We start from the raw sequence: 21852 nt of genomic DNA on the forward strand, positions 1-21852 counted from the left end.
AACTTTGTTAGGTTAATGAAGTTACCTGTTAGAGTCAGATAATCATCACTTCAAACAAGGAGTTATGAGAAAAGCAAATTTTAAAAGAACACATTACTTATTTTGTTTCTACAACTACCTTAATATTCAATCTATTAAGTTATCTAAAACTTTTCCATATCAGCCATGCCCACTTGCGACCAGTGAGATGGTGAGGAGCCCTTGGCACACCCACCAGCTGCCAGCATAGCAGCGCAGGCTGAGCGGTCCCTGGCTGGCTGGAGCCCCACTTTGTCCAGCTCACCATGCCCACTTGTGACGAGGGAGATGGTTGAGGACCCCTTGCAACACCCACCAGCTGCCAGCATAGCCACACACAGGTACCTGCAACACCCCTCCCCCCCAGCCTCGGGCCTCTTGGCTGTGCAGCTACCTGATTCTACACTACAGAGGCACAGGGGGGCATAAAGGCCATTGTCTTGAGGTACAGAAGTGTACAACACATAGCAGGCCTCTCTCAGGCTCCTTGATGAAAACTGAAGCTCACTGCAAAAGTGAAGAGAATCTCTACAATAAAGGCACACCAGACCACTGTACTTGGTAACTTGGAGGGATCATCACCTCCCATCAGAACCTGAATTATCCTCAGGGGAAAGGCAGCTGGAACCTGCAGTAGAACATTGCAGAGTTCAACCCTTCAGGAGGACAGGGACCTCAACTTGGGACCTGCAGCCAGAAATATGCCTGAATCTCATGGGTCTGCGAATGGCTTGCTGAGACTCATTGACTTATATCTGCACACAGCTGCCCACATTGTCTATTGTGACAGCAGAGACATACCCTGAAGGAGGTCCTTCATTTTTATCTTTTGCTTGTTATTTTCAAAATTAGCACTATTTTTTTGCTCTTGTTTTAAATTTTTTCTTTTTCTAATCCTTACAAATTTTTAGTTTTCTCTTTTCTTTCTTTCTCTTGCTCTCCCTTGCTCCCTTGCTGTCCCGCATTGTTCTTCATCTCTCTCTGTGTTCCTTTTCTGGCCCTAATTCGTATTTCTTTCTCATTTTTCTTTTCTTCAGTTTCCTTCTCTCACCTGTGTCCTCAGGCCTCACTGCTAGCCTTCCCCTATACTTCTACCTACCTATCGCTCCCTCCCTAACTCCTTCTAACTCCCCATTCTGAAGGGTAAAGTTGTTATATTGAAGAGATTATTCACTATAAACATGTTAGGTTGGTCCTTGATTTTGATTTAATTCACACAGTTAAAGGTGATAGATTAATAACTACCACAAAATGTAATTTTCTAAGATGTACTTGATGCTATGGTGTTGCTGATTGCATCACTTGGGCTAAGGTGTTGTGATTGATCTAATCAGTGGTCCTTCCTGGTGTAATGAAAATGAGACAGCCTCAGAGTCATTAGAATCTCAAAACCTAAAGACCAGCTATACCTGGAAGACACCTCTGAGAAGCAATCATTCCATAAGGGTTCTAATTACAAGCAACAAAGACACTTACAATAAGCAATTTCGAAGTGTCAACCCAGGAATTAAACCAAGGACAGTACCAAAAACAAAAATGAGAAGACATTTAAGCAAGGCACAGACTCAGACTTCCACCCCACAAAAGGCAAATCCTGGGGGAAGCGAGGTAGAAAACTCTTATAATCAACCACCTGGACACCCTGAACTGATAGCACAGGAAGTAACAAAACAGATGAATGGGGCTCTAGAAAAATTCAAAGCAGAAATAATCTCCCAGATATCTAAAGAGATGGTGAGCAGAGTAAAAGACACGATTAAAGGTTCTAGAACAGAAACAGATAAAAAGATGAGCTCAGAAACATGCAGGAAGCCATGAATGTCCAGCATAAGAGAGAAATGGAAACCATGAAACAGATTCAAGCAAACATTCAGGAGATTAAAAACTCTGTTGAAAGTATGCTCACCAGAGTAAGGGAATGTGAAGATAGAATATCAGTTATAGAAGAAAAGATTGCAGTTAATGACCATGAAAACAGAGATTTCCTAAAAATAGTAAGGGACTATGAGAAGTCAATCCAGGAGCTGCTAGATGATGCAAAGAAGAATTACATAAGACTAATAGGAATCCACGAAAAAACACTAGAAAGTACAATTGATGTTAAAAAAACTGTTCACAGAAGTAATAGTTGAAAACTTCCCAGACAGAGATAGAGAATTGAACATACAGATAAGTGAGGCATATAGAACTCCAACTAGCCACAATCGAAAAAATCTACACCTACACATATTATAGTCAAGATCTCAGAAACCCAACAGAAGACCAAAATCCTACAAGCAGTTAGAGAAAAGAAACAAATCACCTATAAAGAAAAGGCCATCAGAACCACAGCAGACTTCTCAACACAAACACTCAAGTCAAGGAGAGCATGGAGTGAAGTATTTCAAGCTCTAAAAGAAAATACCTTCCAACCTAGAGTGTTGTATCCTGCAAAATTATTTTTAAAAATCGATGGGGAAATTAGATACTTCCACTACAAAGAACACCTGAGAAATTTCATGAACACCAAACCAGCACTCCAAGCAAAAGACCTCTATAAAGAAAACTACAGCACTCTGAAAAAACAGATTGAAGAGGATATAAGAAAATGGAAAGATATCCCCTGTTCCTGGGTAGGAAGAACCAATATAGTGAAAATGGCCATACTTCCAAAGCTGCTACATAGATTTAATGCAATGCCGACTGAAATTCCAACAATATATTTCACAGAATTAGAGAAAACAATCCAAAAATTCATTTGGAACCAGAAGAGACCTAGAATAGCAAAGGCAATTCTAGGCAACAGAGACATTCGAGGGCGTATCACAATCCCCAAATTCAAACTGTACTACAAAGCTACTGTGATAAAAACAGCATGGTACTGGCAAAGAAACAGATCCAAGGATCAGTGGAATAGATTAGAAGATGCAGAAACAACTCCAGACATACTCAGCCACCTCATCTTTGACAAAGAAGCCAACCATCCTCACTGGAGGAAAGATAGCATATTTAATAAATGGTGTTGGAAAAACTGGATTTCAACCTGCCAAAGATTAATAATAGACCCATACCTTTCACCATGTGCTAAACTAAGATCAAAGTGGATTAAAGATCTAAATATTAAGACAGAAACAAGAAACTTGCTGGAAGATAAGTTAGGTAGAACTCTTGAAGACATTGGCATAGGAAAAGACTTTATGATCAAAATCTCAGTAGTACAAGAACTAGCACAAAGAATCAACAACTGGGATCTCATCTTACTAAAAAGCTTCTGCCCTGCAAGAGAAACCACCAACAGAGCTAAGAGACAACCTACAATGTGGGAAAAAAATTTTAGCAGCTGTATCTCAGACAAAGGACTACTATCTAGAATATATAAAGAACTGAAAAAAATCAGACTCCCCAAATTTAAAGATCCAATTCAAAAATGGGCATCTGAAATGAACAGACATTTCTCAGACAAAGAAGTAAAAGCAGCAAATAAACACATGAAAAAATGTTCAACATCACTGTAATTGGAGAGATGCAGATAAAAACAACACTGAGATTTCACCTCACCCCAGAAAGAATGGCTACTCTCAAGAAATCAACCAATAACAAATGCTGGCAGGGGTGTGGCGAGAAAGGAACCCTTCTCCATTGTTGGTGGGAGTGTAGACTGGTGCAACCACTGTGGAAATCAGTATGGAGATATCTCAACAATCTAGGACTAGAGGTCCCATTTGACCTGGCTATTCCCCTGCTGAGTATCTTCCCAAAAGAATTAAAGAAACATACCACAGCAATATATGTGCACCCATGTTTATAGCAGCACAGCTTATAACAGCTAAAGTTTGGAAACAGCCCAAGTGCCCATCACCTGCAAACTGCATAAAGAAGATGTGTGGTTTTTTTTATAAAATGGAGTACTACTCAGCCATAAAGAACAAAAAACTAGAGACATTTATAGCTAAATGGATGCATATTGAGGACATACTCTTAAATGAAATAAATAGGACACACATGTAAATTCCAAATAGTTTCTCTAGTGTGAGAAACTGAAAGTGTAAATAAGAATTAAAATGATTAAAATAAATAATTGATAATTTGAAATAGGAAGATACAAAAACGTAGGGGAAGTGGAAAGGGAAGGGGAAAGGAAAGAAGGGAAAGGGAAAATTATGAGAAAAGAAAAAAATGGAAACAAAGTCTTTGTAAATAGGGAAGGGGGGAGCGCACAGGTAATGGGCAAAAAATAAGAACCAAGATACATCATGTACAAGTACAAGCACCCAAGGGTAAATGTAAATATATTCTATACCTAAAATGTATCAATAAAAGAATTTAAGCAAAAAATAATAATAATAGCAAGATATGGGGGCAGACATGAAAGCATTCACCAAATTGTACCCTGACATATAACAAGGTGGAAGCCTCTCTGGCACAAGGAGCTTAAACAAACTCTAACCAGGAGTGATAACTAGGATGCCAGCCTTGATATTAAAATCATGGTCATTCCTGGAAATCTGGGTAGTTATGTGCATATTCAAGGTGGTCTCCTCCCCGAAAAGATTACACAAGGAATCTCCAAGTTATGAGTCCATGTATGAATATGGACTATAATATGTTTAAACTTACTGGAATATTAGCCTCCAACACACACACACACACACACACACACATCAAATCATAAAGGATAAAAATCTAACCTGCTGAAAACAACTTTAGACTAGTAAATGGCATGTGTCAACCAAAAAGTGATCCCTAGATAAAACAGTAGAATAATTTGAAACAATCAAAATTGGGGCATCAGAGGCTATGCATTGCTGGAAAAACAATTCAAAATTTACTTAGCCAAGTCATTATTGTTTGACCTAGCAAGCCACAAACAAAATAACCTTTGGGGTGTGGAGCAAGATCTAAAATCTCCAGTTACCTCCAAAGGAGTATGAAAAGGTAACGTATAAAGAAAAGGTAAAGTGTGGCAAATATACGGAAAGAAGAAAAGTTGGCAATGGAAACTCCCTTAAAGAGTTACAATGGTGGAGCCAGAAAAAAATATATTCAAAACATCTAGTAGAAATATACTCAAAGAACAAAATGAAATTGTGGTTAAAGAATTAAATGGAGGTATGATGACAATGTCTCATCAAAGAGATAATATAATTAAAGAGGTAGATATGATTCAATTAAACAGAACAAAAAGGAAATTTTAGAGTCAAAAAGTACAATAACTGAAATAAAAAATTCATTAGAGGAGATCAGACACAAATCTGAATTAGCAGAAGAACCAGCAAACTTGAAGATAGATCAATAGAGATTATTCAACTACGGAACATAAAGAAAAAAGAATGAAGAAAAATGAGTCATGATAAAATGTACCCACCCATACATAATAGAAGTACCAAAAGAAGATAAGAAAAATGCATGAAAAAATCAGACACAATGGCTAAAAGTTTTTCAAATTTCATGAAAATCATTATTTCACACATCCAAGAAACTCAATGAGCTCAAAATACAATAAATACTAGAAGAACCACAAAGATCCAGACATATACTGAAAATGGTGAAAGACATGAAATCTTAAAAGGAGCAAAAGAAAATGATATGTCACATATAGGAAATTTTTAAAAAGATTAATATATAATCTTTTAGTAGACACGATGGAAATCAAAATTCAGAGAGCAACATATCAAAAGTGATTTAAAAAAACCTGCCAAGTAAAAATCCTATATTCAACAAAAATATCTTTCAAAAAAGTAGAGGGCCAGGGATTTAGTTCAGTGGTTTCACCACCTGCTGCGCAAGTGCAAGGACCCAAATTCGATCCCCGGTACAAAAAAAAAAGTAGAAAAACTAAATACAATCTCAGACAAACAAAAACTGAGAAAACTTATTGCTAATAGACTTATATTACATTGAATATCAAAGATAGTTCTTTAAGCTAAAATTTAAATGAGATCATATAGTGTTTTGAATCCACATTCACACTAAAAAAGAGCACCAGTAAAAGTAATCACGCATGCAATAGGGCCAGGGATTTGGCTCAGTGGTTGTGCTGCCTACCTTACAAGCACAAGGTCCAGAGTTCAATCCCTGGTACCAAAAAACAAAAACAAACAATCATGCATGCAATTACATGAAACCATGTAATTTCTTTTTTCTTCTTCTCTTTCTTTTAATTGATTTAAAAAGCAATTACAATAAACAATATGTATAGAAGTAGAAAGGTTATATGTTTGATATTAATTGCACAAACATTGTAAGAACAAAAAGCTATACCAGAATAAGGAAATAAAATCTAACACTAATTCAAATTCAAAGGAAGAAATTAAGAGAACAAGGCAGGATAAATAAAAAGAATAATTTAGCAAATTCTTTAAATTTAGGCTTGCTCTCATTTCTTTAGTCAACTTCTGTAAAATATTTCCTATTATATAAAATATAATATCAAAATAATTATGGCAGTGCATTGTTGAACTTTTAATATACATTAATATATTATATATACAATGTATTATATATGCAAATGTATTATATGTACATTTGTATATCATATATTTGTGTGTATATACTCATACACATACACAAAAAAAGGCTTCATGGGAATAAAGTTTTCATATTCCATTGAAGCTAAATTAATATAAAACTAAAGCAAATTTTGATAAGTTAAAGTGTTTATTATAGGGTTATGCAGATGCAGCTACATCTGCAAATTTAGAGCACTTGTTTGGCATGTGCAAGACCCTGGGTTTAATCCCCATCATCTGCACACACACACACACACACACACACACACACACAATGTGTAGATTAAGCCCTAGAAAAGCCAATAAGGAAATAACTTAAAGACATCACTTAAAAATTATTAAAGGAATTAAAATATTACATTAGAAAATATAAACCTAATGCAAAAGGTGACCAAAAGTTAGGAACAAGCAAATTTTGAAAACATGATACACATAGAAAACAAAAAAGCTTATAATGTAACAGAGCTCAAAATAAATGAAGCAAAAATTGACTGAAATGAGAGAGAGAAGATTCAACAATACTAGTAGGAGACTTCAACACCCAATTTCCAATAATGGATGTAACAACTAGGAAGATAATCCATAAGGAAATACAAGAGTTGAACAATAGTAGCAGACAAAACTAGAACACTCCAACAGAATACACACTCTTCTCATAAACACATTGAACATTGTGCAGAATAGATTATATGCTAAGACATAACACAAGCTCACTAAATCTGAAGGAGCTGAAATCACATGACGCTTTTTCAATCACAATGGATGAAATTTAAAATTAACATTAGAAAGTTTGAGCTATACAGAAGAATTGGAATTTAAGTAGACATTCCTAAATAATTAAGAGTTTAAAAATAAACACATTACTAGGCAGTTGATTAGAGCAAGAGTGTTAAGAAAATTCAATGGGAAAGAGTGATTACTTCAACGAATAGTAGGACAACTGAATATACATATACAAAATAATGAAACTGGCCCCTCAATTTTGCATTACTCTTGCTTGCATACACACACGCACACACACACACACACACACACACACACACACACACAGCCCACATAAATTCAAAATAAATCATAGGCCTAAATGTCAGGCTTACATTTTTAAAACTCTCAGAAGAAAACAAAAGTGTAAATATCCCTGTCCTTAGATGAAGTAATAGTTTCTTAGTATAACACCAAAAGCACAAGAGATAAAATGAGATAATATGCTACAAACTACATTATATGAAAATAAAAAGAAAATCAAAAGGAAGGAAATACATGCAAATCCAGATGAAGGAACTTTTATCCAGAACATCTATGAACTCATATCTCAATTAAAAACTAAAATGTAACTCGATTAAAAATGATCAAAATGTTTGTTCTTTTTCCAAATATATAAATGATCAATGAGTACATATCTTCATCATTAGATACAAAATATAAATCAAAATCACTTCACACCCACTAGAGATACCACTTCACATCTATTAAGATGACTACAAAAAAAGGCAGACAGTAACAATGTAAAAAAAATTTTAACTACTGAAGAATAGATAAAAGGACAGAAAGGAAAGGGAGCAGAGAAGGGCAGAGACAGAGGAGAGGAGAGTCACAGAGGGGAGGGAAAAAAGGAAAGGGAAGGGAATGGAAGAGAGAAAGGGAAAGAGAAGTGAAGGGGAGGGGAGAGCAAGGAATGGGAGAGGAAGGGAAAAGAGAGTTCATTCATTGATCTACGAGTTCAAGGTCCATTTCTAACTTCTGAATTTTCACAAAATATAAGAGTCCTTTTCAAAGTCCTTTTAGTACATGAATGTACCATCTTAAATCTATTCCTCCATTTGTGTTTTAATTTTGGAAATGTCATAATTTTATTTTCCAGTTCTATTGAGTTATAATTGGCAAATAAAAATCCTACAAAGTGTGCAAAATCATGTGTTACATATCTATACGTTGTCAATTGATTACCACAATCAAACTAATTAACATATCTATTAACATATCCAACATATCCTCACCCTGCTTTGGGAGGGGGTGGAAAACAAGATTTACTCTCTCCACAAATTTTAAATAGACAAATACATTCATATTAACTATAGTTACCATGTTATAGATTACATTTCCAAAACTTATTCACCTTATAGCAGAGATTTTATAGTGTCTAACTAACATCTCCCCATTGTATCCACCCTCCAACCTCTGGTAACTATTATTCTGCTCTGTTTCTATTAATTCAACTTTATTAGATTTCACATACAAGTGACATCATAAGATACTTACCTTTGTGTGCCTGACTAATTTTAGCATTGTATCATCTGGTTTATCCAAGTTAGTGTGTGTATTTGAGGCTAAATAACATTCCATTATACGTAAAAAACACACATGGATCACATTTTCTTTTCCCATTTATTCATTGATACTTGGGTGGTTTTCATACCTCGCCTTTTGTGAGTAATGCTACAATGAACATGAGAGGGCATATTTCTCTTTGAGATGGTAACTTGTACTATACTGTATAGATTGTTCCTTTCTAGTCAAATTTATTGAATCATTTTCTCTGTAACATCTTTTATTGCCTTTATATCTAGAAAGCCTTTACTTTTCCTGAAATCTAACTGCTTATCATTCATATTTCTGTTATATAAAGTTTCACTTTCTACAATAAACTCTAAAGCCTTTATTACTTATCTTGGTAGAAAGTATGCCTATAACTTTAAAAGAAAAATAATTGTTAATTTCCTCCATTATGAATAGAAAATAATTAGCCTTTCTCAACTTGTCGTGTTGTTTTTACCATATACCAATCTGTGTAATGTGTCTGAGTTTTCCTTTATGTTCCATTAATTTACCTCTCCATTCTCTAATAGTTGAACACTCTTTTAATGTGATTTTAAAATATATTTTACCATACATGACAATGCATGCTTCCCTTTTATTACACACACACATATATAATATTTTCTGTTCATGTCCACATATTTTTCCAGATATCTTTGATAAACTGTTTTCCATAAAAGTTCACAAAAACATCCCCATTAGGACTGACTGCAATTAGAGTAGAGCAATAAATGATCTGGAAATCATTGGTGTAACAGTATTCAGTCTCCTCAGCCATAAATGATTATGTCTATACATTTTTTCAAGACTTTTATGGCTTTTGACCAAGTTTTGTAGTTTTCTAGATAATGCAAAAATTTTAAATGCTTTATTAATATTCTTTTATAGTACCAATTGCATTTTAAAATGTTTTGAAGACATTAGGTTAAGATGTATTATTAAAACTAATTTTTCTATTTCTTATTTAATTTAGGGTTGGTAAAAGTCAGTGATTTTACTAGGTCCACTCGGAAATATTTTGCAAAGGTTCAGAAAATATATATTACACATCTAGAGACTGATGAGGAATCTGCTTTCTTGCCCCAGTGCACACACAGGATACAGTGACACAGACAAGGACAGAGGAAGACAAAGTGAAACATTAATTTTATATGACAATGAGAAAACTCTTACGTTCTCAGATCAAATAATTTCAAAATAAACAGTAAAGCCTGAAACAGTCCATTATTTTCTTCCTCATCGAGAGGGAATTTAATAATACTGTGGTAAACTGACTGCAAGGAGCATTTAGAAAGATAAAGAGCTCTTCGGCAAGTTTCAAAAGCTAGACATTTTGCAGCTCTTCAGCATTTAAACTTTTGTTAAATCATTAAATAGAAAAATCGCGTAAAGCTTTATGTTGATTATTTATTGCTATTAAAAACATCAGAGTACTTATATGTATATGTAATTCTATGACACCGAATGCTGTCTACCTCAGCTAGACTGCAACCTCCTGAGGATTTGACACCATATTTTCTGGACTCCCTGTCTTCCATTGTCCCACCGCATGCCAAACACTTAACACAAGACCAGAACACAAGCGGGCCATCTTTACCACATACTGACTGAGAGTAGATGGCTTAATGAGTGAATAAGTGATCATGGTCTCCCTTTTCCCCAAACCAGTTCTTTCACCTTTTCTTAAAACAATCACTCAGGCAATGTCAAGGCATTCCAGTTGGATACCTCAGTAAAAGTAAGTACCATACCTAAATAATTTATATTTAGTGTGATAGTTCAAAGCAGTGTCTCTTCCAAATGGATCCAAATGTTGAAGACATGTAGACTTTTTAAAAAACATAAAATATCAGTAATGCTATTGCTTTTTTTTTTCTTGTGGTATCAGGAATTGAACTCAGGGTCTTCACACTGAACTACATCCCAAGATCTTTTTTGTTTTTTATTTTGAGATAGGGTCATCCCAAATTGCTCAGGCTGTGCTCAAACTTGTGATACTTCTGCTCCAGCCTCCCAGAGTGCTGACATTACAGGCATGTGTCACCAGGTCAGGTGCTAGTAATGTTATTCTAAGTCCTTTCTTTACATTCAACATTTCAGTGAATTTCTTGTAAAAAATAACACAAAGTTTTTTACATTAGGATGCTTGTTAGTGAATAAACTTACATATTTTTGCCTTTTATTAGATATTTTAATAAGAAATACTTTCAATTTTTGTTTTAATCACCTAATTATGAAATGCTTTCAAAATTTCTTTAGAAATAGAAAATATCATACCCAAATATCATAAAACAAATACATACATGAAATATCTAAATTTATGCATCATCTAAAATGTGTCTTGTACATTTGGAAATAAACATAAAATGTATTTTTATATCTTCTTTGTCTACTAGGAATTATTTCCAGGCAAACTAGTTTAACTCATACCTGTATCAACAGTTTTCCAGGTACAGGAACCACTGTATGTATGTATTTCCCAGCAGTATTAGAGATAAGGCTATAATCTTGTTTGACTTGTAAAACCCCCCGAGCACTATGCAACTGCATTTCAAAAAATAGTAACTAATGTCATCCAAAGGTGATCTTTAAAAGTGTGTCAGGTGTGTGTGTGTGTGTGTGTGTGTGTGTGTGTGTAGTAAAAGGGGTTTAAAAACTAGCTCTATATTTTGGAGTGCTTTGCATGCTTACTAACAGCTCTGAATTTTGGGGTTCTTTCGACACTTACATGAATATTGAAGGACCTTTTTTCCAAAATGCTCAGATATTTTGCCAAAATATGCTAAAACAAAATCATTTAGAAAATATGAGCTAGCCCAGAGATTAATAAAACCTCCAACTTCACAGGCTTCCACAAATAATGAGATGAAAACAACAGATAATTTTCAGCCATTAAATATTTCAATAATTCACTTTTCTCTCTATGACATATTTATCCCATATGAAATATTTGCAAAAGGAGTTGTAACGGCCTTCTGGGACAGGAAGAATAAGGTTTCTGTAGAAAATGTTAAATTAATTTTGATGGTGATGCAAAGTTAAGGAAGAGTTGTTAAGGAATGGCTTGCTGCCACAGGGTGGAGTCCTGTTTTGGTATCCTTTTAGAGCCTGCAGGTGTTTGGCACCAGTGAAAATCGGGGCCAGCTGTGATATTTCAATAATTCTGATATTTCCCTCCCCATAGTTCTCAGAAGTGATGCTTCACAGTGATGTCTTACACCTGATTATTCAACTTGTGTGGTACAAATGGGAAGATTTTGTTAAATAACACCAGTTTTGTGACATCCTTTCCCCTTCTTCCCCACTCTTAGGTCATGACATCAAGGGAAAAAAATACTAATCAAAGGCTCCAATCATTAATATTTTTAACTGAGCAGTTCAATCACAGATGATGATACAGTAAAATATGTAAATATGCAGTCTTAGGAAGCGAAATCCTGAAAACAGACTGATGCATTCTCTTTTGATACTCATTGTAGATAATGATGCTTTCAAATCCTCTCTCAGTGGTGACATCCATACCTATATTCAGGGGAATTTCAAAAGTTTCTATTAAAAGCTGCATTTTCTTTTAAGTTTGTTTGGGTTGGAAACCCTCAAACCACAATGTATTTCACGCACATGTTCCCAAGGGTATGTTAAACAGGACCATACTGAGGTCATCTAGTACGTTTTTGAAACTTTTTAAGAATTCCTTTAATGTACTGCACAATCTTGGCCTGATTAAAAGAAGATATTTTAAGAAAGCATTTGGAAAAATGACTGGCTATTAAAATCTACATACAGATAATCTATATTATACTATATAATGCACAGAGCTTTCCCACAGATAATCTGTCACTGAGTGAGGAAAAACAATAAAACTACCATACCATTTTGAGTCAAAACTTCTCAGAACTATCAGTAAATGCAGAACAAAAGGCCCTGTAGTATTTTTGACTGACTTAACAATGGATGATTGTAGGATGAGCTTTAAGTGTATAAAACTCTGTAGCATTTAATCAGAGCATAAAAGGTATACAATCATTCATCTGTCCAGAAAAAAGCATATTGTCTTGTTTTAGTTTAGTTAAAAAGTCAAGTTTTCTTGGAACATGAGTCTATGATGAAATTGTTAGGTTAGGTTAGCAGTAGTTTCTACCATCAAATACATTTTTGTTGCCTACCAACTTTTCAAGACACAAATTAAATGTAAATGACCTACTTGATATGTAGGCACACAAAATTCTTTTTTATTCCTTGAGGGTTGCAATCCTCTTCCCCCTGCCCTCCGGCTGGACATACCCCTTTCCACTTCATCAAAGCCTTCCTTCCTGCACCATGTTCCAGGCCTTGTACTTCACCCAAAGTAATTTTCAGTTGAATGAGCAGCTGTGCTGGCAGAGCGCACATGGAGAGCCGGCCGCCACGCCAGCCCCGTGTTCCCACATCTGAGCATAAGTGGCCAGTTCCTTGTACCCAGGGCCAAGAAACTCTGCAGCTCATCAGAGGAAAGCAAGATTGGCCACCTCAAATGGAAATCATACTTACAAAACCTTTTGTGGAAATGAAAAATAATAGGGTTGTCAATAATCGGAAAGAATGAAGAGTTGAGACCTTCCCAGTACAGAGCGTGGATGCTTCTTCTTAACAAGACAGTACAGTGTGATATTATGTAAATGACCCTCATCCTGGTGACTATATGAGTGTACTTCCATCCACTAGGAAGGTAAGTAACAAAGGTGTTTGTATCAAGAATACAACCATACAGGCCACCATCATAACGGGATCTACACAATGAGCATCTACCATCTAACAACCCCTGTGCTATTGCCTTGATAAACATCTCATTTTATACTTTCAACAGTATAGAGATATGATCCTATTTCACCATAAAGTTAAGGAAACTAAAGCCTGGAAAGTTTATAAAACTGTCCAACACTTTGGACAATTAACCATTATGTTATTTATGTTCAGCCCCCAAGATCAGCAAGAACAATTCAACCAGTCCTAAAGATGGCTTGTCAGCCCAGTTGGAGTAAAGCAGGCACTTGATCATTTGGAAAACCTACACTTTCTATAAGTAAACAACTTATTCATTTGTTGATTCACCCATATGTAAATATTTATCATGTACCTGCTGTTTAAATCAATTTTTAATTTGTTTTTCAGAGATCCAAAGAATACTTAATTCATATTAAATCTCTAACATCTGGAATATAATAAATACAATAAATGTTTCTTGAATAAATGAAAGAATTTTCTCCATAGTCATTTTATACATGTCAACTTTACGTTATTTTAATAATCTTTAACTTTCTGATTTTTCCACATTAAACATTCCTTTTAAAATTGAAAATTTTATAGAATTCTTTCTAATAGGTTACAAACACTTCCAAGCAAAAGGGAAAGATGGTTCCCTTACTTCTTATATGGAACACAAATGGAATATTTAAATTTCCAAAGCCATCTTTGCTTTTTTTCAAAATGTAATAGTAGTATATTATTCTAGTCTTTCTAAAACTCCAGATAAATTGTGTGGATACATTCTTGTATTTAAATTCCAAAGAAAAATAAAATTACATATAAAAGAGAACAATGTTCCTCTAGCTACAAGGGTACAACTGTCAATAACACTCACAGTGTAATTAGATAATTTTGATATTAAAACTGTAACAATTAAAATCCATTTTTTGATGGGTAAAAGAGGATCCTGTAGAAAGTTTGAGGGTAGTATTAAAAGATGGTATCCTAGCTTAGGCAGTATCAATCTTCTCCATTTGCTAAGTAGATTAAGTATGAAAATATGCCACAGACAAAAAATATAAACTTCTTTATGGGTCCAGAACAGTTGATATATCAAGATAATAATTAAAGTTCCCCTGCAGTAATTAAACTGAACTACAAGGGAAAATTAGATACAAAAATCCGAAGTACCCTGTATTTGCTCTGACCAGGCCATGATATGAACAATTTTAAGGCAGTGGGTGAAACTTTAGGTCAATGTTTACCAGAGCCTAAAAAATAGATACTATTAGAACACACCTACTAACATTTAAGAATAATCCTCTGCTTTGGTGACTTTACCAAACAGGTGAAGCAACAGAAATGCTGATGGAAAAACTCTCAGGAAATATCTCTAGGAAAATGTGCCCTCAAATTGAAATAAATGTGAAATCCTACACCCTACAGTGTGCAACGGCTTAAAGCAATGACTCATTCTCATTTGAAGTTATGGTGTGAGACAACCAGCCTCCTGGTCTATATTTGGGGTGTGCACACTACCACCTCATTGCAAGAAATCATCAGGCTATACTCCAGTGAGCTTGTGATCCCTTTCAAACTCACACAACACACACCAAGTGGGCCCTGTTATACCATATCCATACTGACCACTGTTTTATTGCGAACAAAATTCACGGTCTTGGCAGAAAAATAGCACAGAGCAGAATTCATGAATTCATTCACCTTTTTAGGCAGTAAATATTATAACTACTGAATTAAATACACTCCAATTTTCTTTTTGGATGTAAGATGAAGGTACCAAAATTATAGTGACTGGTTTTCCAACAAAGTTGCTCAAAAAGCTATGTTCTGTTTTTAATAATTCATTTCAAATAAAAACCTTCCACTATATAAATATAAAGAACACAAGAAATAAGTCCTATAGTTTTGAAATATTGGAAATTGACAAGATACGTGAATAATCATAGCAAAAGCTACACAGAAAAGCAAAGTTCCTCCATATTTGGGGGTTACCATGTAAATCTAAGATATAGTAAATTGCTTATCATTATGCTTGTTGAAGTAAGAATATCAAAACTTGTTATTGTGAGATCATCTAAAAATAATCCTGTGAACAATACTATAGAAGAAATTATTTTTTTCAGGTGACCATTTTTCCTGGCTCCCAAGAAGGAAATTCTGAAGCAATGGATAGCATCAACCTCTATTCAGGTGAAATTTATGCCTCACAAATAACCACTTTAATCAAAGTACATGAAAACTTGTAATTTGCAAAACTACACATGACAGGCTTTGTACATTTTAAGACAGCCATATGATAAGAGACAAGACGTAACTGAAATTTCTCATATTTCTTTCAACAGAAAGTTCTCTGAGAGCCTGACTCCAGCCTCTCAATTGTCTACATTTTGGTAGTGGCTGATGAGAGGATATATTAGAGCTAACAGATGAAAAAAAGTATGTTTATAGACAGCCAGTTATAAATTCTGATTCATTTCAGATCCACTATTTGATTGTTTGTGTTTTTTTGGCACCGGGGATTGAACGTGGGACCTTGCACTTGCAAGGCAGGCGCCAGAACCACTGAGCTAAATCCCCGGCCCCAGATCCACTATTTGAACATATCAATGAAGTCATATTATGTGGCTTAAAGCTTAAGATCAATGGCTAATGTACGTTTGTATGAATCAATCTGGGTAGGAAAGAGAAGCAACTAAAAACTTCAAAAATCAAACCTGGGGGTCTGCAAATACACCCTTCATGTTGTTGATTGGGCCATAAGGGATTCCACAGCCTTCAAAGAGACACAACCACGTGGCAGTCATTTCTTCTTCAAACCTGGAAATGTACCAAAAAGGATGCATGTTCACAATCTAAAAAATGTAACATGACCTCTTCTCTCATGTGGGCCTCTTTCCAAGTAACTAATGGTGACAAAACATGTTTCTTAAACTTCTTTAACTCTGAGCTTTGAGGGAAATTTATGTATAGGAAACAACTTATATGAACCTACAGTGGTAAAAGCAGCCAGTCTGGCCTCAGGATTTAAAAACCAACCATTAGAGATATAATTCCTCCTATTTCTATCCTGATATATTCTTTGGAAGAGGGTGCTGGAAAAGAAACACCAGGTAAAAAATGGTATTAACTGAGTTCTAAATGTGGTGTTGAACAGTTTACAAAAATAATAATATTCAATATGAGTATGAAGTCATGGAGCAAAATGTTTTATAGGTCTTAGGTACAGTATCAGGTTAGGACAGACATTGATAATCTAAATTGTTCCACAAAATAAAAAATACAGCTATATTAAAATAAAACAATGTGTAAAGTACAAAAGAATTAACAACCACAATCACTGACCTCAAAAACAACCTTAGCTATTTATTTGCAATGTAATTTATGAACTAGAACTCTATACTTGGAAAAGCCTAGTATTTTAACTTAAGCCAACAAAATTCAAATTCATGCATATCCTTTACCTCTGTTTTGTTTCCTCTACAGTTTAAAGTTGGGCTTGGACATAAAAGCATATTTGATTTCATTTATTTTCACTATTGGGTCTTAAGGAAAGAGGAGCTAATTCGTCAATGAGATTTACTGTTTTTTCTTTCTTCTCTGTTAAAATGGGAAACTCAGAAGGAAAATCTTAGATCCTTACAGACAACTCAACACAATTGTAATTTCTAATACATGAAAAATTCAGAATGATTAATTGTTGAAACAGCAAACTACTGCTAGTAATTAATAATCTAGGTGATAAAAGAGAATTTTTAAAAACACTGCTAAGACAGATTATTGCCAGCAAATAAAATGCCTTACCAATCTAAAAATACTAGTGGAACTATGGTTGAAATATTTAACTCATGGTATTCTATTCTACTCTCTTATACACAGCCAGAATTCATCTCAGATCTACAGACTGCATAGGAAACTATATTAGAGAAATACACTTCTTTCATCATTTAAAAAAAGTGCAGAAACAGTATCATTGCTTGGAGAACTCTCCTCTGATTGACATCTAATAAATAAAGATGAAAAAGTAAAAAAGTGAAATTGATGTATTCTCTAAAGAACTAACATATGAAGAATGATGTTAAATCATATAAATTTTTACCTAAAGAGAAAATAAACATTTTTATGAAGTGTTACATTTCACTAGGAATCCAATTAGTGCTATCTACATGTGTATTTAATGAGTGTGTTCTATATGCCAAACATTGATTCTAATCTTTAGTGTCTCCTTTTTCTCTCCAATTTTAATGGATAAAGATTCTGCACTATACACATTTTCATTTCATTCAAGTAATATTCACTATCCCCATTTAGTACACAATAAAATACTTATAAAAATAAAAAGTATTGCTTCATGAGAGTATCATGATTCAAGGTTAAATGTGTTGCCTCTAATCAAGTCTTCACATTCATATTTTCCGTTCAATGACTGCTAACATCATCTCCTAGCCAAGACTTCCTAAAATATACATAGATATTTATCATCAGAATGATATACGCTGAAAGAATAAAAGAGACTCTTTGAATCTGGACCCTTTTCAGGGTGTCAATTATTTAAGTTTTCATAAATAGAGTGGTAAAATGGTTAGTCTGATAAATTTTCAAAACAAGTGAATTTATCTCCACTGGACTCACCCAAGTGGCCTAAAAGATCTGCACAGAGAATGCATGTCAATATCCAAACAAACCCATGACTTCAGGCAGCCAGAAGAGAACTCAGGGGAATAGCTGAAGTTTTAGTATTTATATAAGCTTTTCACCACTGGGCAAAAGAGAGGGATTTATGTCAAGCTATGGAAAACAACGGATACACTTTGGAAATGAGACTGAGAAAAGGCAGCGTCTAAAGTGCAGGGTGACCACTGTCTGCATTTCTGAGTGGGTGTGGGTGTGGAAGGGTTCCTTAATGCCATAAACTCAATCATTCAGAGATGGAACATGCTACATTCCGCTGTTCCCAGAGGACAGAGTCATCATTTTCTTCTGAAAATCTATCTCTTGATCTAAATCTGATGTGGAATCCTTTCCTTTATCTATGCAAAAAAAAAAAAAGGGTGGTAAGCACATGTTTTTATTAACCACAAAAATTCTGCAAAAAGAAAAGAGGGGGAGAGTTGATCTAAACCACTCAGGGCAATCAAATCTTGAAGATAAGACAAAAAAGTGTGTCCTTAGATCCAGTTTAGCAAGCCTCAAAACCACATCTTCCTCTGCAAGGAAGTTATTTGGAGCCTTACAATCTAGATTTAATTGTGAACCTAATAAATCAACCAATGTATTTAATTCTAGATATCTGTTGAACTTATCTGATGCCAGGATTGTGTATTATTAATCAGATAGCATGATTTAGACAGATGAAGCACTGCTACATAAAGATAGACTGCATTAAGTTTCCTAATTCCAAAATTTATCTTAAAAATGGACAAAAATATTTTCTTAAAGGATTAATTAAAGTTTCAAAGAAGCCAAATCTGCAAAGAGAAACTAAGAGATCTGGATCACGAAGACAGGAGTTGGAAGTAATAGTTAACACTGGTGATAACTAAATGCTAGTCACTAAATTTAGTCTATATTTTGTCAATTTAATCCTCACACCATGCTGCTAGGTAAATATGCCTATAATCTTCATTTGACCAATTGGAATCTCAGGTTCAGAAAAATTAACTTAAATTCACATCACTTTTAAGATCTGAGGTTGCATCTGAAGCTGAGATTGCTGAACTACAAAGCCATTTTCTAATATACAATGTCTGTAGCATATGCATACAGAATGTCCAATTCACATGTTGCATATATTACGTATATCATAATAATTTTAAAAAGAGAGAGCATAGAGGTGAAACTGTACTAATATAGTATTTTTTCACTTTTTATACTTTAATATATATTCTCTTATATTAATATTCATTCATTCCTGATGTTTTTAGTGAAGAATTTGTTTTGTATCCGCCATGGAGATTAAAACAAAAAGACAGTTCTTGTGTTCAGGGATCACATAGTTTAATGGCTAACACAGCTATGGAAACAATGAATTAAAATTCAGGATGCTGAGACAAAGATATGAGCGAACAACTTACAGTTGAAGACACAAAGAAGGAGACTTGTACTGGGCTAGGGGAGGCACGAAAGAACTCAAAAAAGAGATGAAATTCGAGCCAGGTGTTGAAGGATGAGTTAGAATTTTCCACGGGAAAGATGAGGGAAAGGATTTCCAGGCAGAGAGAGCAACGTGTACAAAGATCTGACCTGGGAAGAATGTGAACTCCCCTGTGCCCTGAGTGGCAGAAGGTGAAATGCAAGAGGGAGTTTAGAACCAGAGTACAGAGCATCTTGTCTGTTGTGCTACAAGTTTCTGGCAACAGGGAACCCAAAGAGGTCTTTAAGGCAGGGGATTGGCATATTCAGCACTGATTCAGAGGACAGAATGATGCAGAAGAATCTAGAGATAAGGAAACTTTCCAGTAGGCAACATACTGTCTCCTTCTGAAGCATCTCAAATCTACCAATTCTCCCATAGTGTAGTCAATAATAAACAAGTTCTGTCTGAAATAAAATTTTCATGATATCCTTACCCTTTTTAGTTACCATCCTATGTATTGGAGCCTCTAAAATCTGGCTTGTTCAGGAGTGCCTTTTCTTACCTAGTTTCCATTAATTTCAGTAGTCACGTGTCAATTTTCTTTTTAGAGTCCTCATCTTTCCTTGCTGCATAGTACTTGATACCTCTAACTATTCTATTTTCAAGTCTTGTGACACTCCTTATACATTTCTGTTTTCTTTTAATACCTCTTTAGACATTTGTTTCTTACATTAATTCTTTAGTGAAAACCAATACTCCTTTTTATCTTTTACTCACTGCTGTTGTTTAGATAAATATCACCCAAAGGCCTATATGTTAAAGACTTGGTCAGCAACCCATGGCAATATTGGAGGATGGTGGAATATTGAAAAGAGGAGGCTGAGTGGGAAGAAGTTAGATCATCGCAGGTGTGTCCTTAAAGGGGATATGGGGATCCCAGCCTATTGTGATGTATTCCTCACTCAGGTCCAAAAATGACGGAGTCAACTGACCACATGGACTGGAAATTCTGAAACCATGAGCCAAAAATAAACCTTTCCTCCTTAAACGTTAATTTAAGGAGTATACTCAGGTATTTTGTCATAGTAACACAATGCTAGCTAACACACTCACCTAAGTGATCTTATTATCTCTGCAGATGTTACTCAAATTCATTCTTTGAGACTTGATCTATTTTTGCCAGTTCCCTTTTTCTAGTTACTATAGGATAATTCCACTCAGATCCACTATCATGCTTATAAATGCAGTATGCCCACAGATGACTTTATCATTCCCATTTTCCCCAAACCTAGTATTTATCCCTTGCCTGAACTTATACCCTTGCTAAATCTGGAACTCCTGTCTTTCCATCAGTTCTTGTAATTGTCTGTTTGATAAAAATTTCAAAGGTTAAATTTTTTTCATTAAGTTTATTGGTACATTTTAGGTATACAATACAGTTACATTCATCTTTGGGATCTTGTACCTTTATATGATGTATCTTGGCTCTTATTTTTTCCCCATTCTCCCACCCTCCCTTCACCCCCTCCACCAAAGGTTAAATTTATTCCTCCACCTTCACTATAGCTATCATAGTCTTGGCATTTGATACTTCATACCTGGACGGTGGTGATAGCTGGCTTAAAATATATTGCTTCCAGCCAGCCAGGGTGGCACACATCTGTAATCCCAGCACTCAGAGGCTGAGGCAGCAGGATCACTACCACAAAGTCAAGGCCAGCCTTGGCTACACAATGAATTCAAGGGCAGCCTGAACTACACAGTGAGACCCTGTCTCAAAAAAAAGGGAAAGAGAAAGAGAGAGAATACACACACACGCACACACACACACCACATAGCCTCCAATCTTCCTCATTCCAATAAGTCACCAACTTTAGGTATGTCTCAAATCTGTTCATCTATTCTTTCCCCAAGAACTTTACCTTCTCTCAAGCTAAAGAAACATACTGTTTATTGACAACTATATGCTTAAAAAGAAAGAATGACTGGATATGAATGTTTGGGAAAAGCCATAAGTTATCAATCATATTAGCCTGAATTAATGTGATAGGTTATTTTCTCCTAAAACCTCCATAAAACTAGGTTTAATCAGACACTAAGGTAGGGAGAAGGAAGACAAGCAACTACTCTTCTTTCTTCTTTTTCTAAATTGTTCCCTAAATTCTGTATAGGAGTATGTATTGGGAAAAGTAAATTTCATGTTCCAAATAA

General features: G+C 34.9%; 1 protein-coding gene across 1 annotated transcript in view; it reads right to left on the minus strand.

The window, feature by feature from the left end:
• Nucleotides 1-21852, minus strand: part of Sugct (succinyl-CoA:glutarate-CoA transferase) — a 743994-nt gene that overhangs the window by 373989 nt on the left and 348153 nt on the right. Inside the window, exon 12 of the mRNA XM_004840252.4 lies at nt 16283-16385. Coding sequence (XP_004840309.1) covers nt 16283-16385 — 103 coding nt within the window. The remainder of the gene's footprint in view (nt 1-16282; nt 16386-21852) is intronic.

The sequence above is a fragment of the Heterocephalus glaber genome, unplaced genomic scaffold, assembly GCF_053883595.1.
Source record: "Heterocephalus glaber isolate CG9 unplaced genomic scaffold, H.glaber_assembly_v1.0 deba00001610, whole genome shotgun sequence".
In the NCBI taxonomy this organism is placed as follows: domain Eukaryota; kingdom Metazoa; phylum Chordata; class Mammalia; order Rodentia; family Bathyergidae; genus Heterocephalus; species Heterocephalus glaber.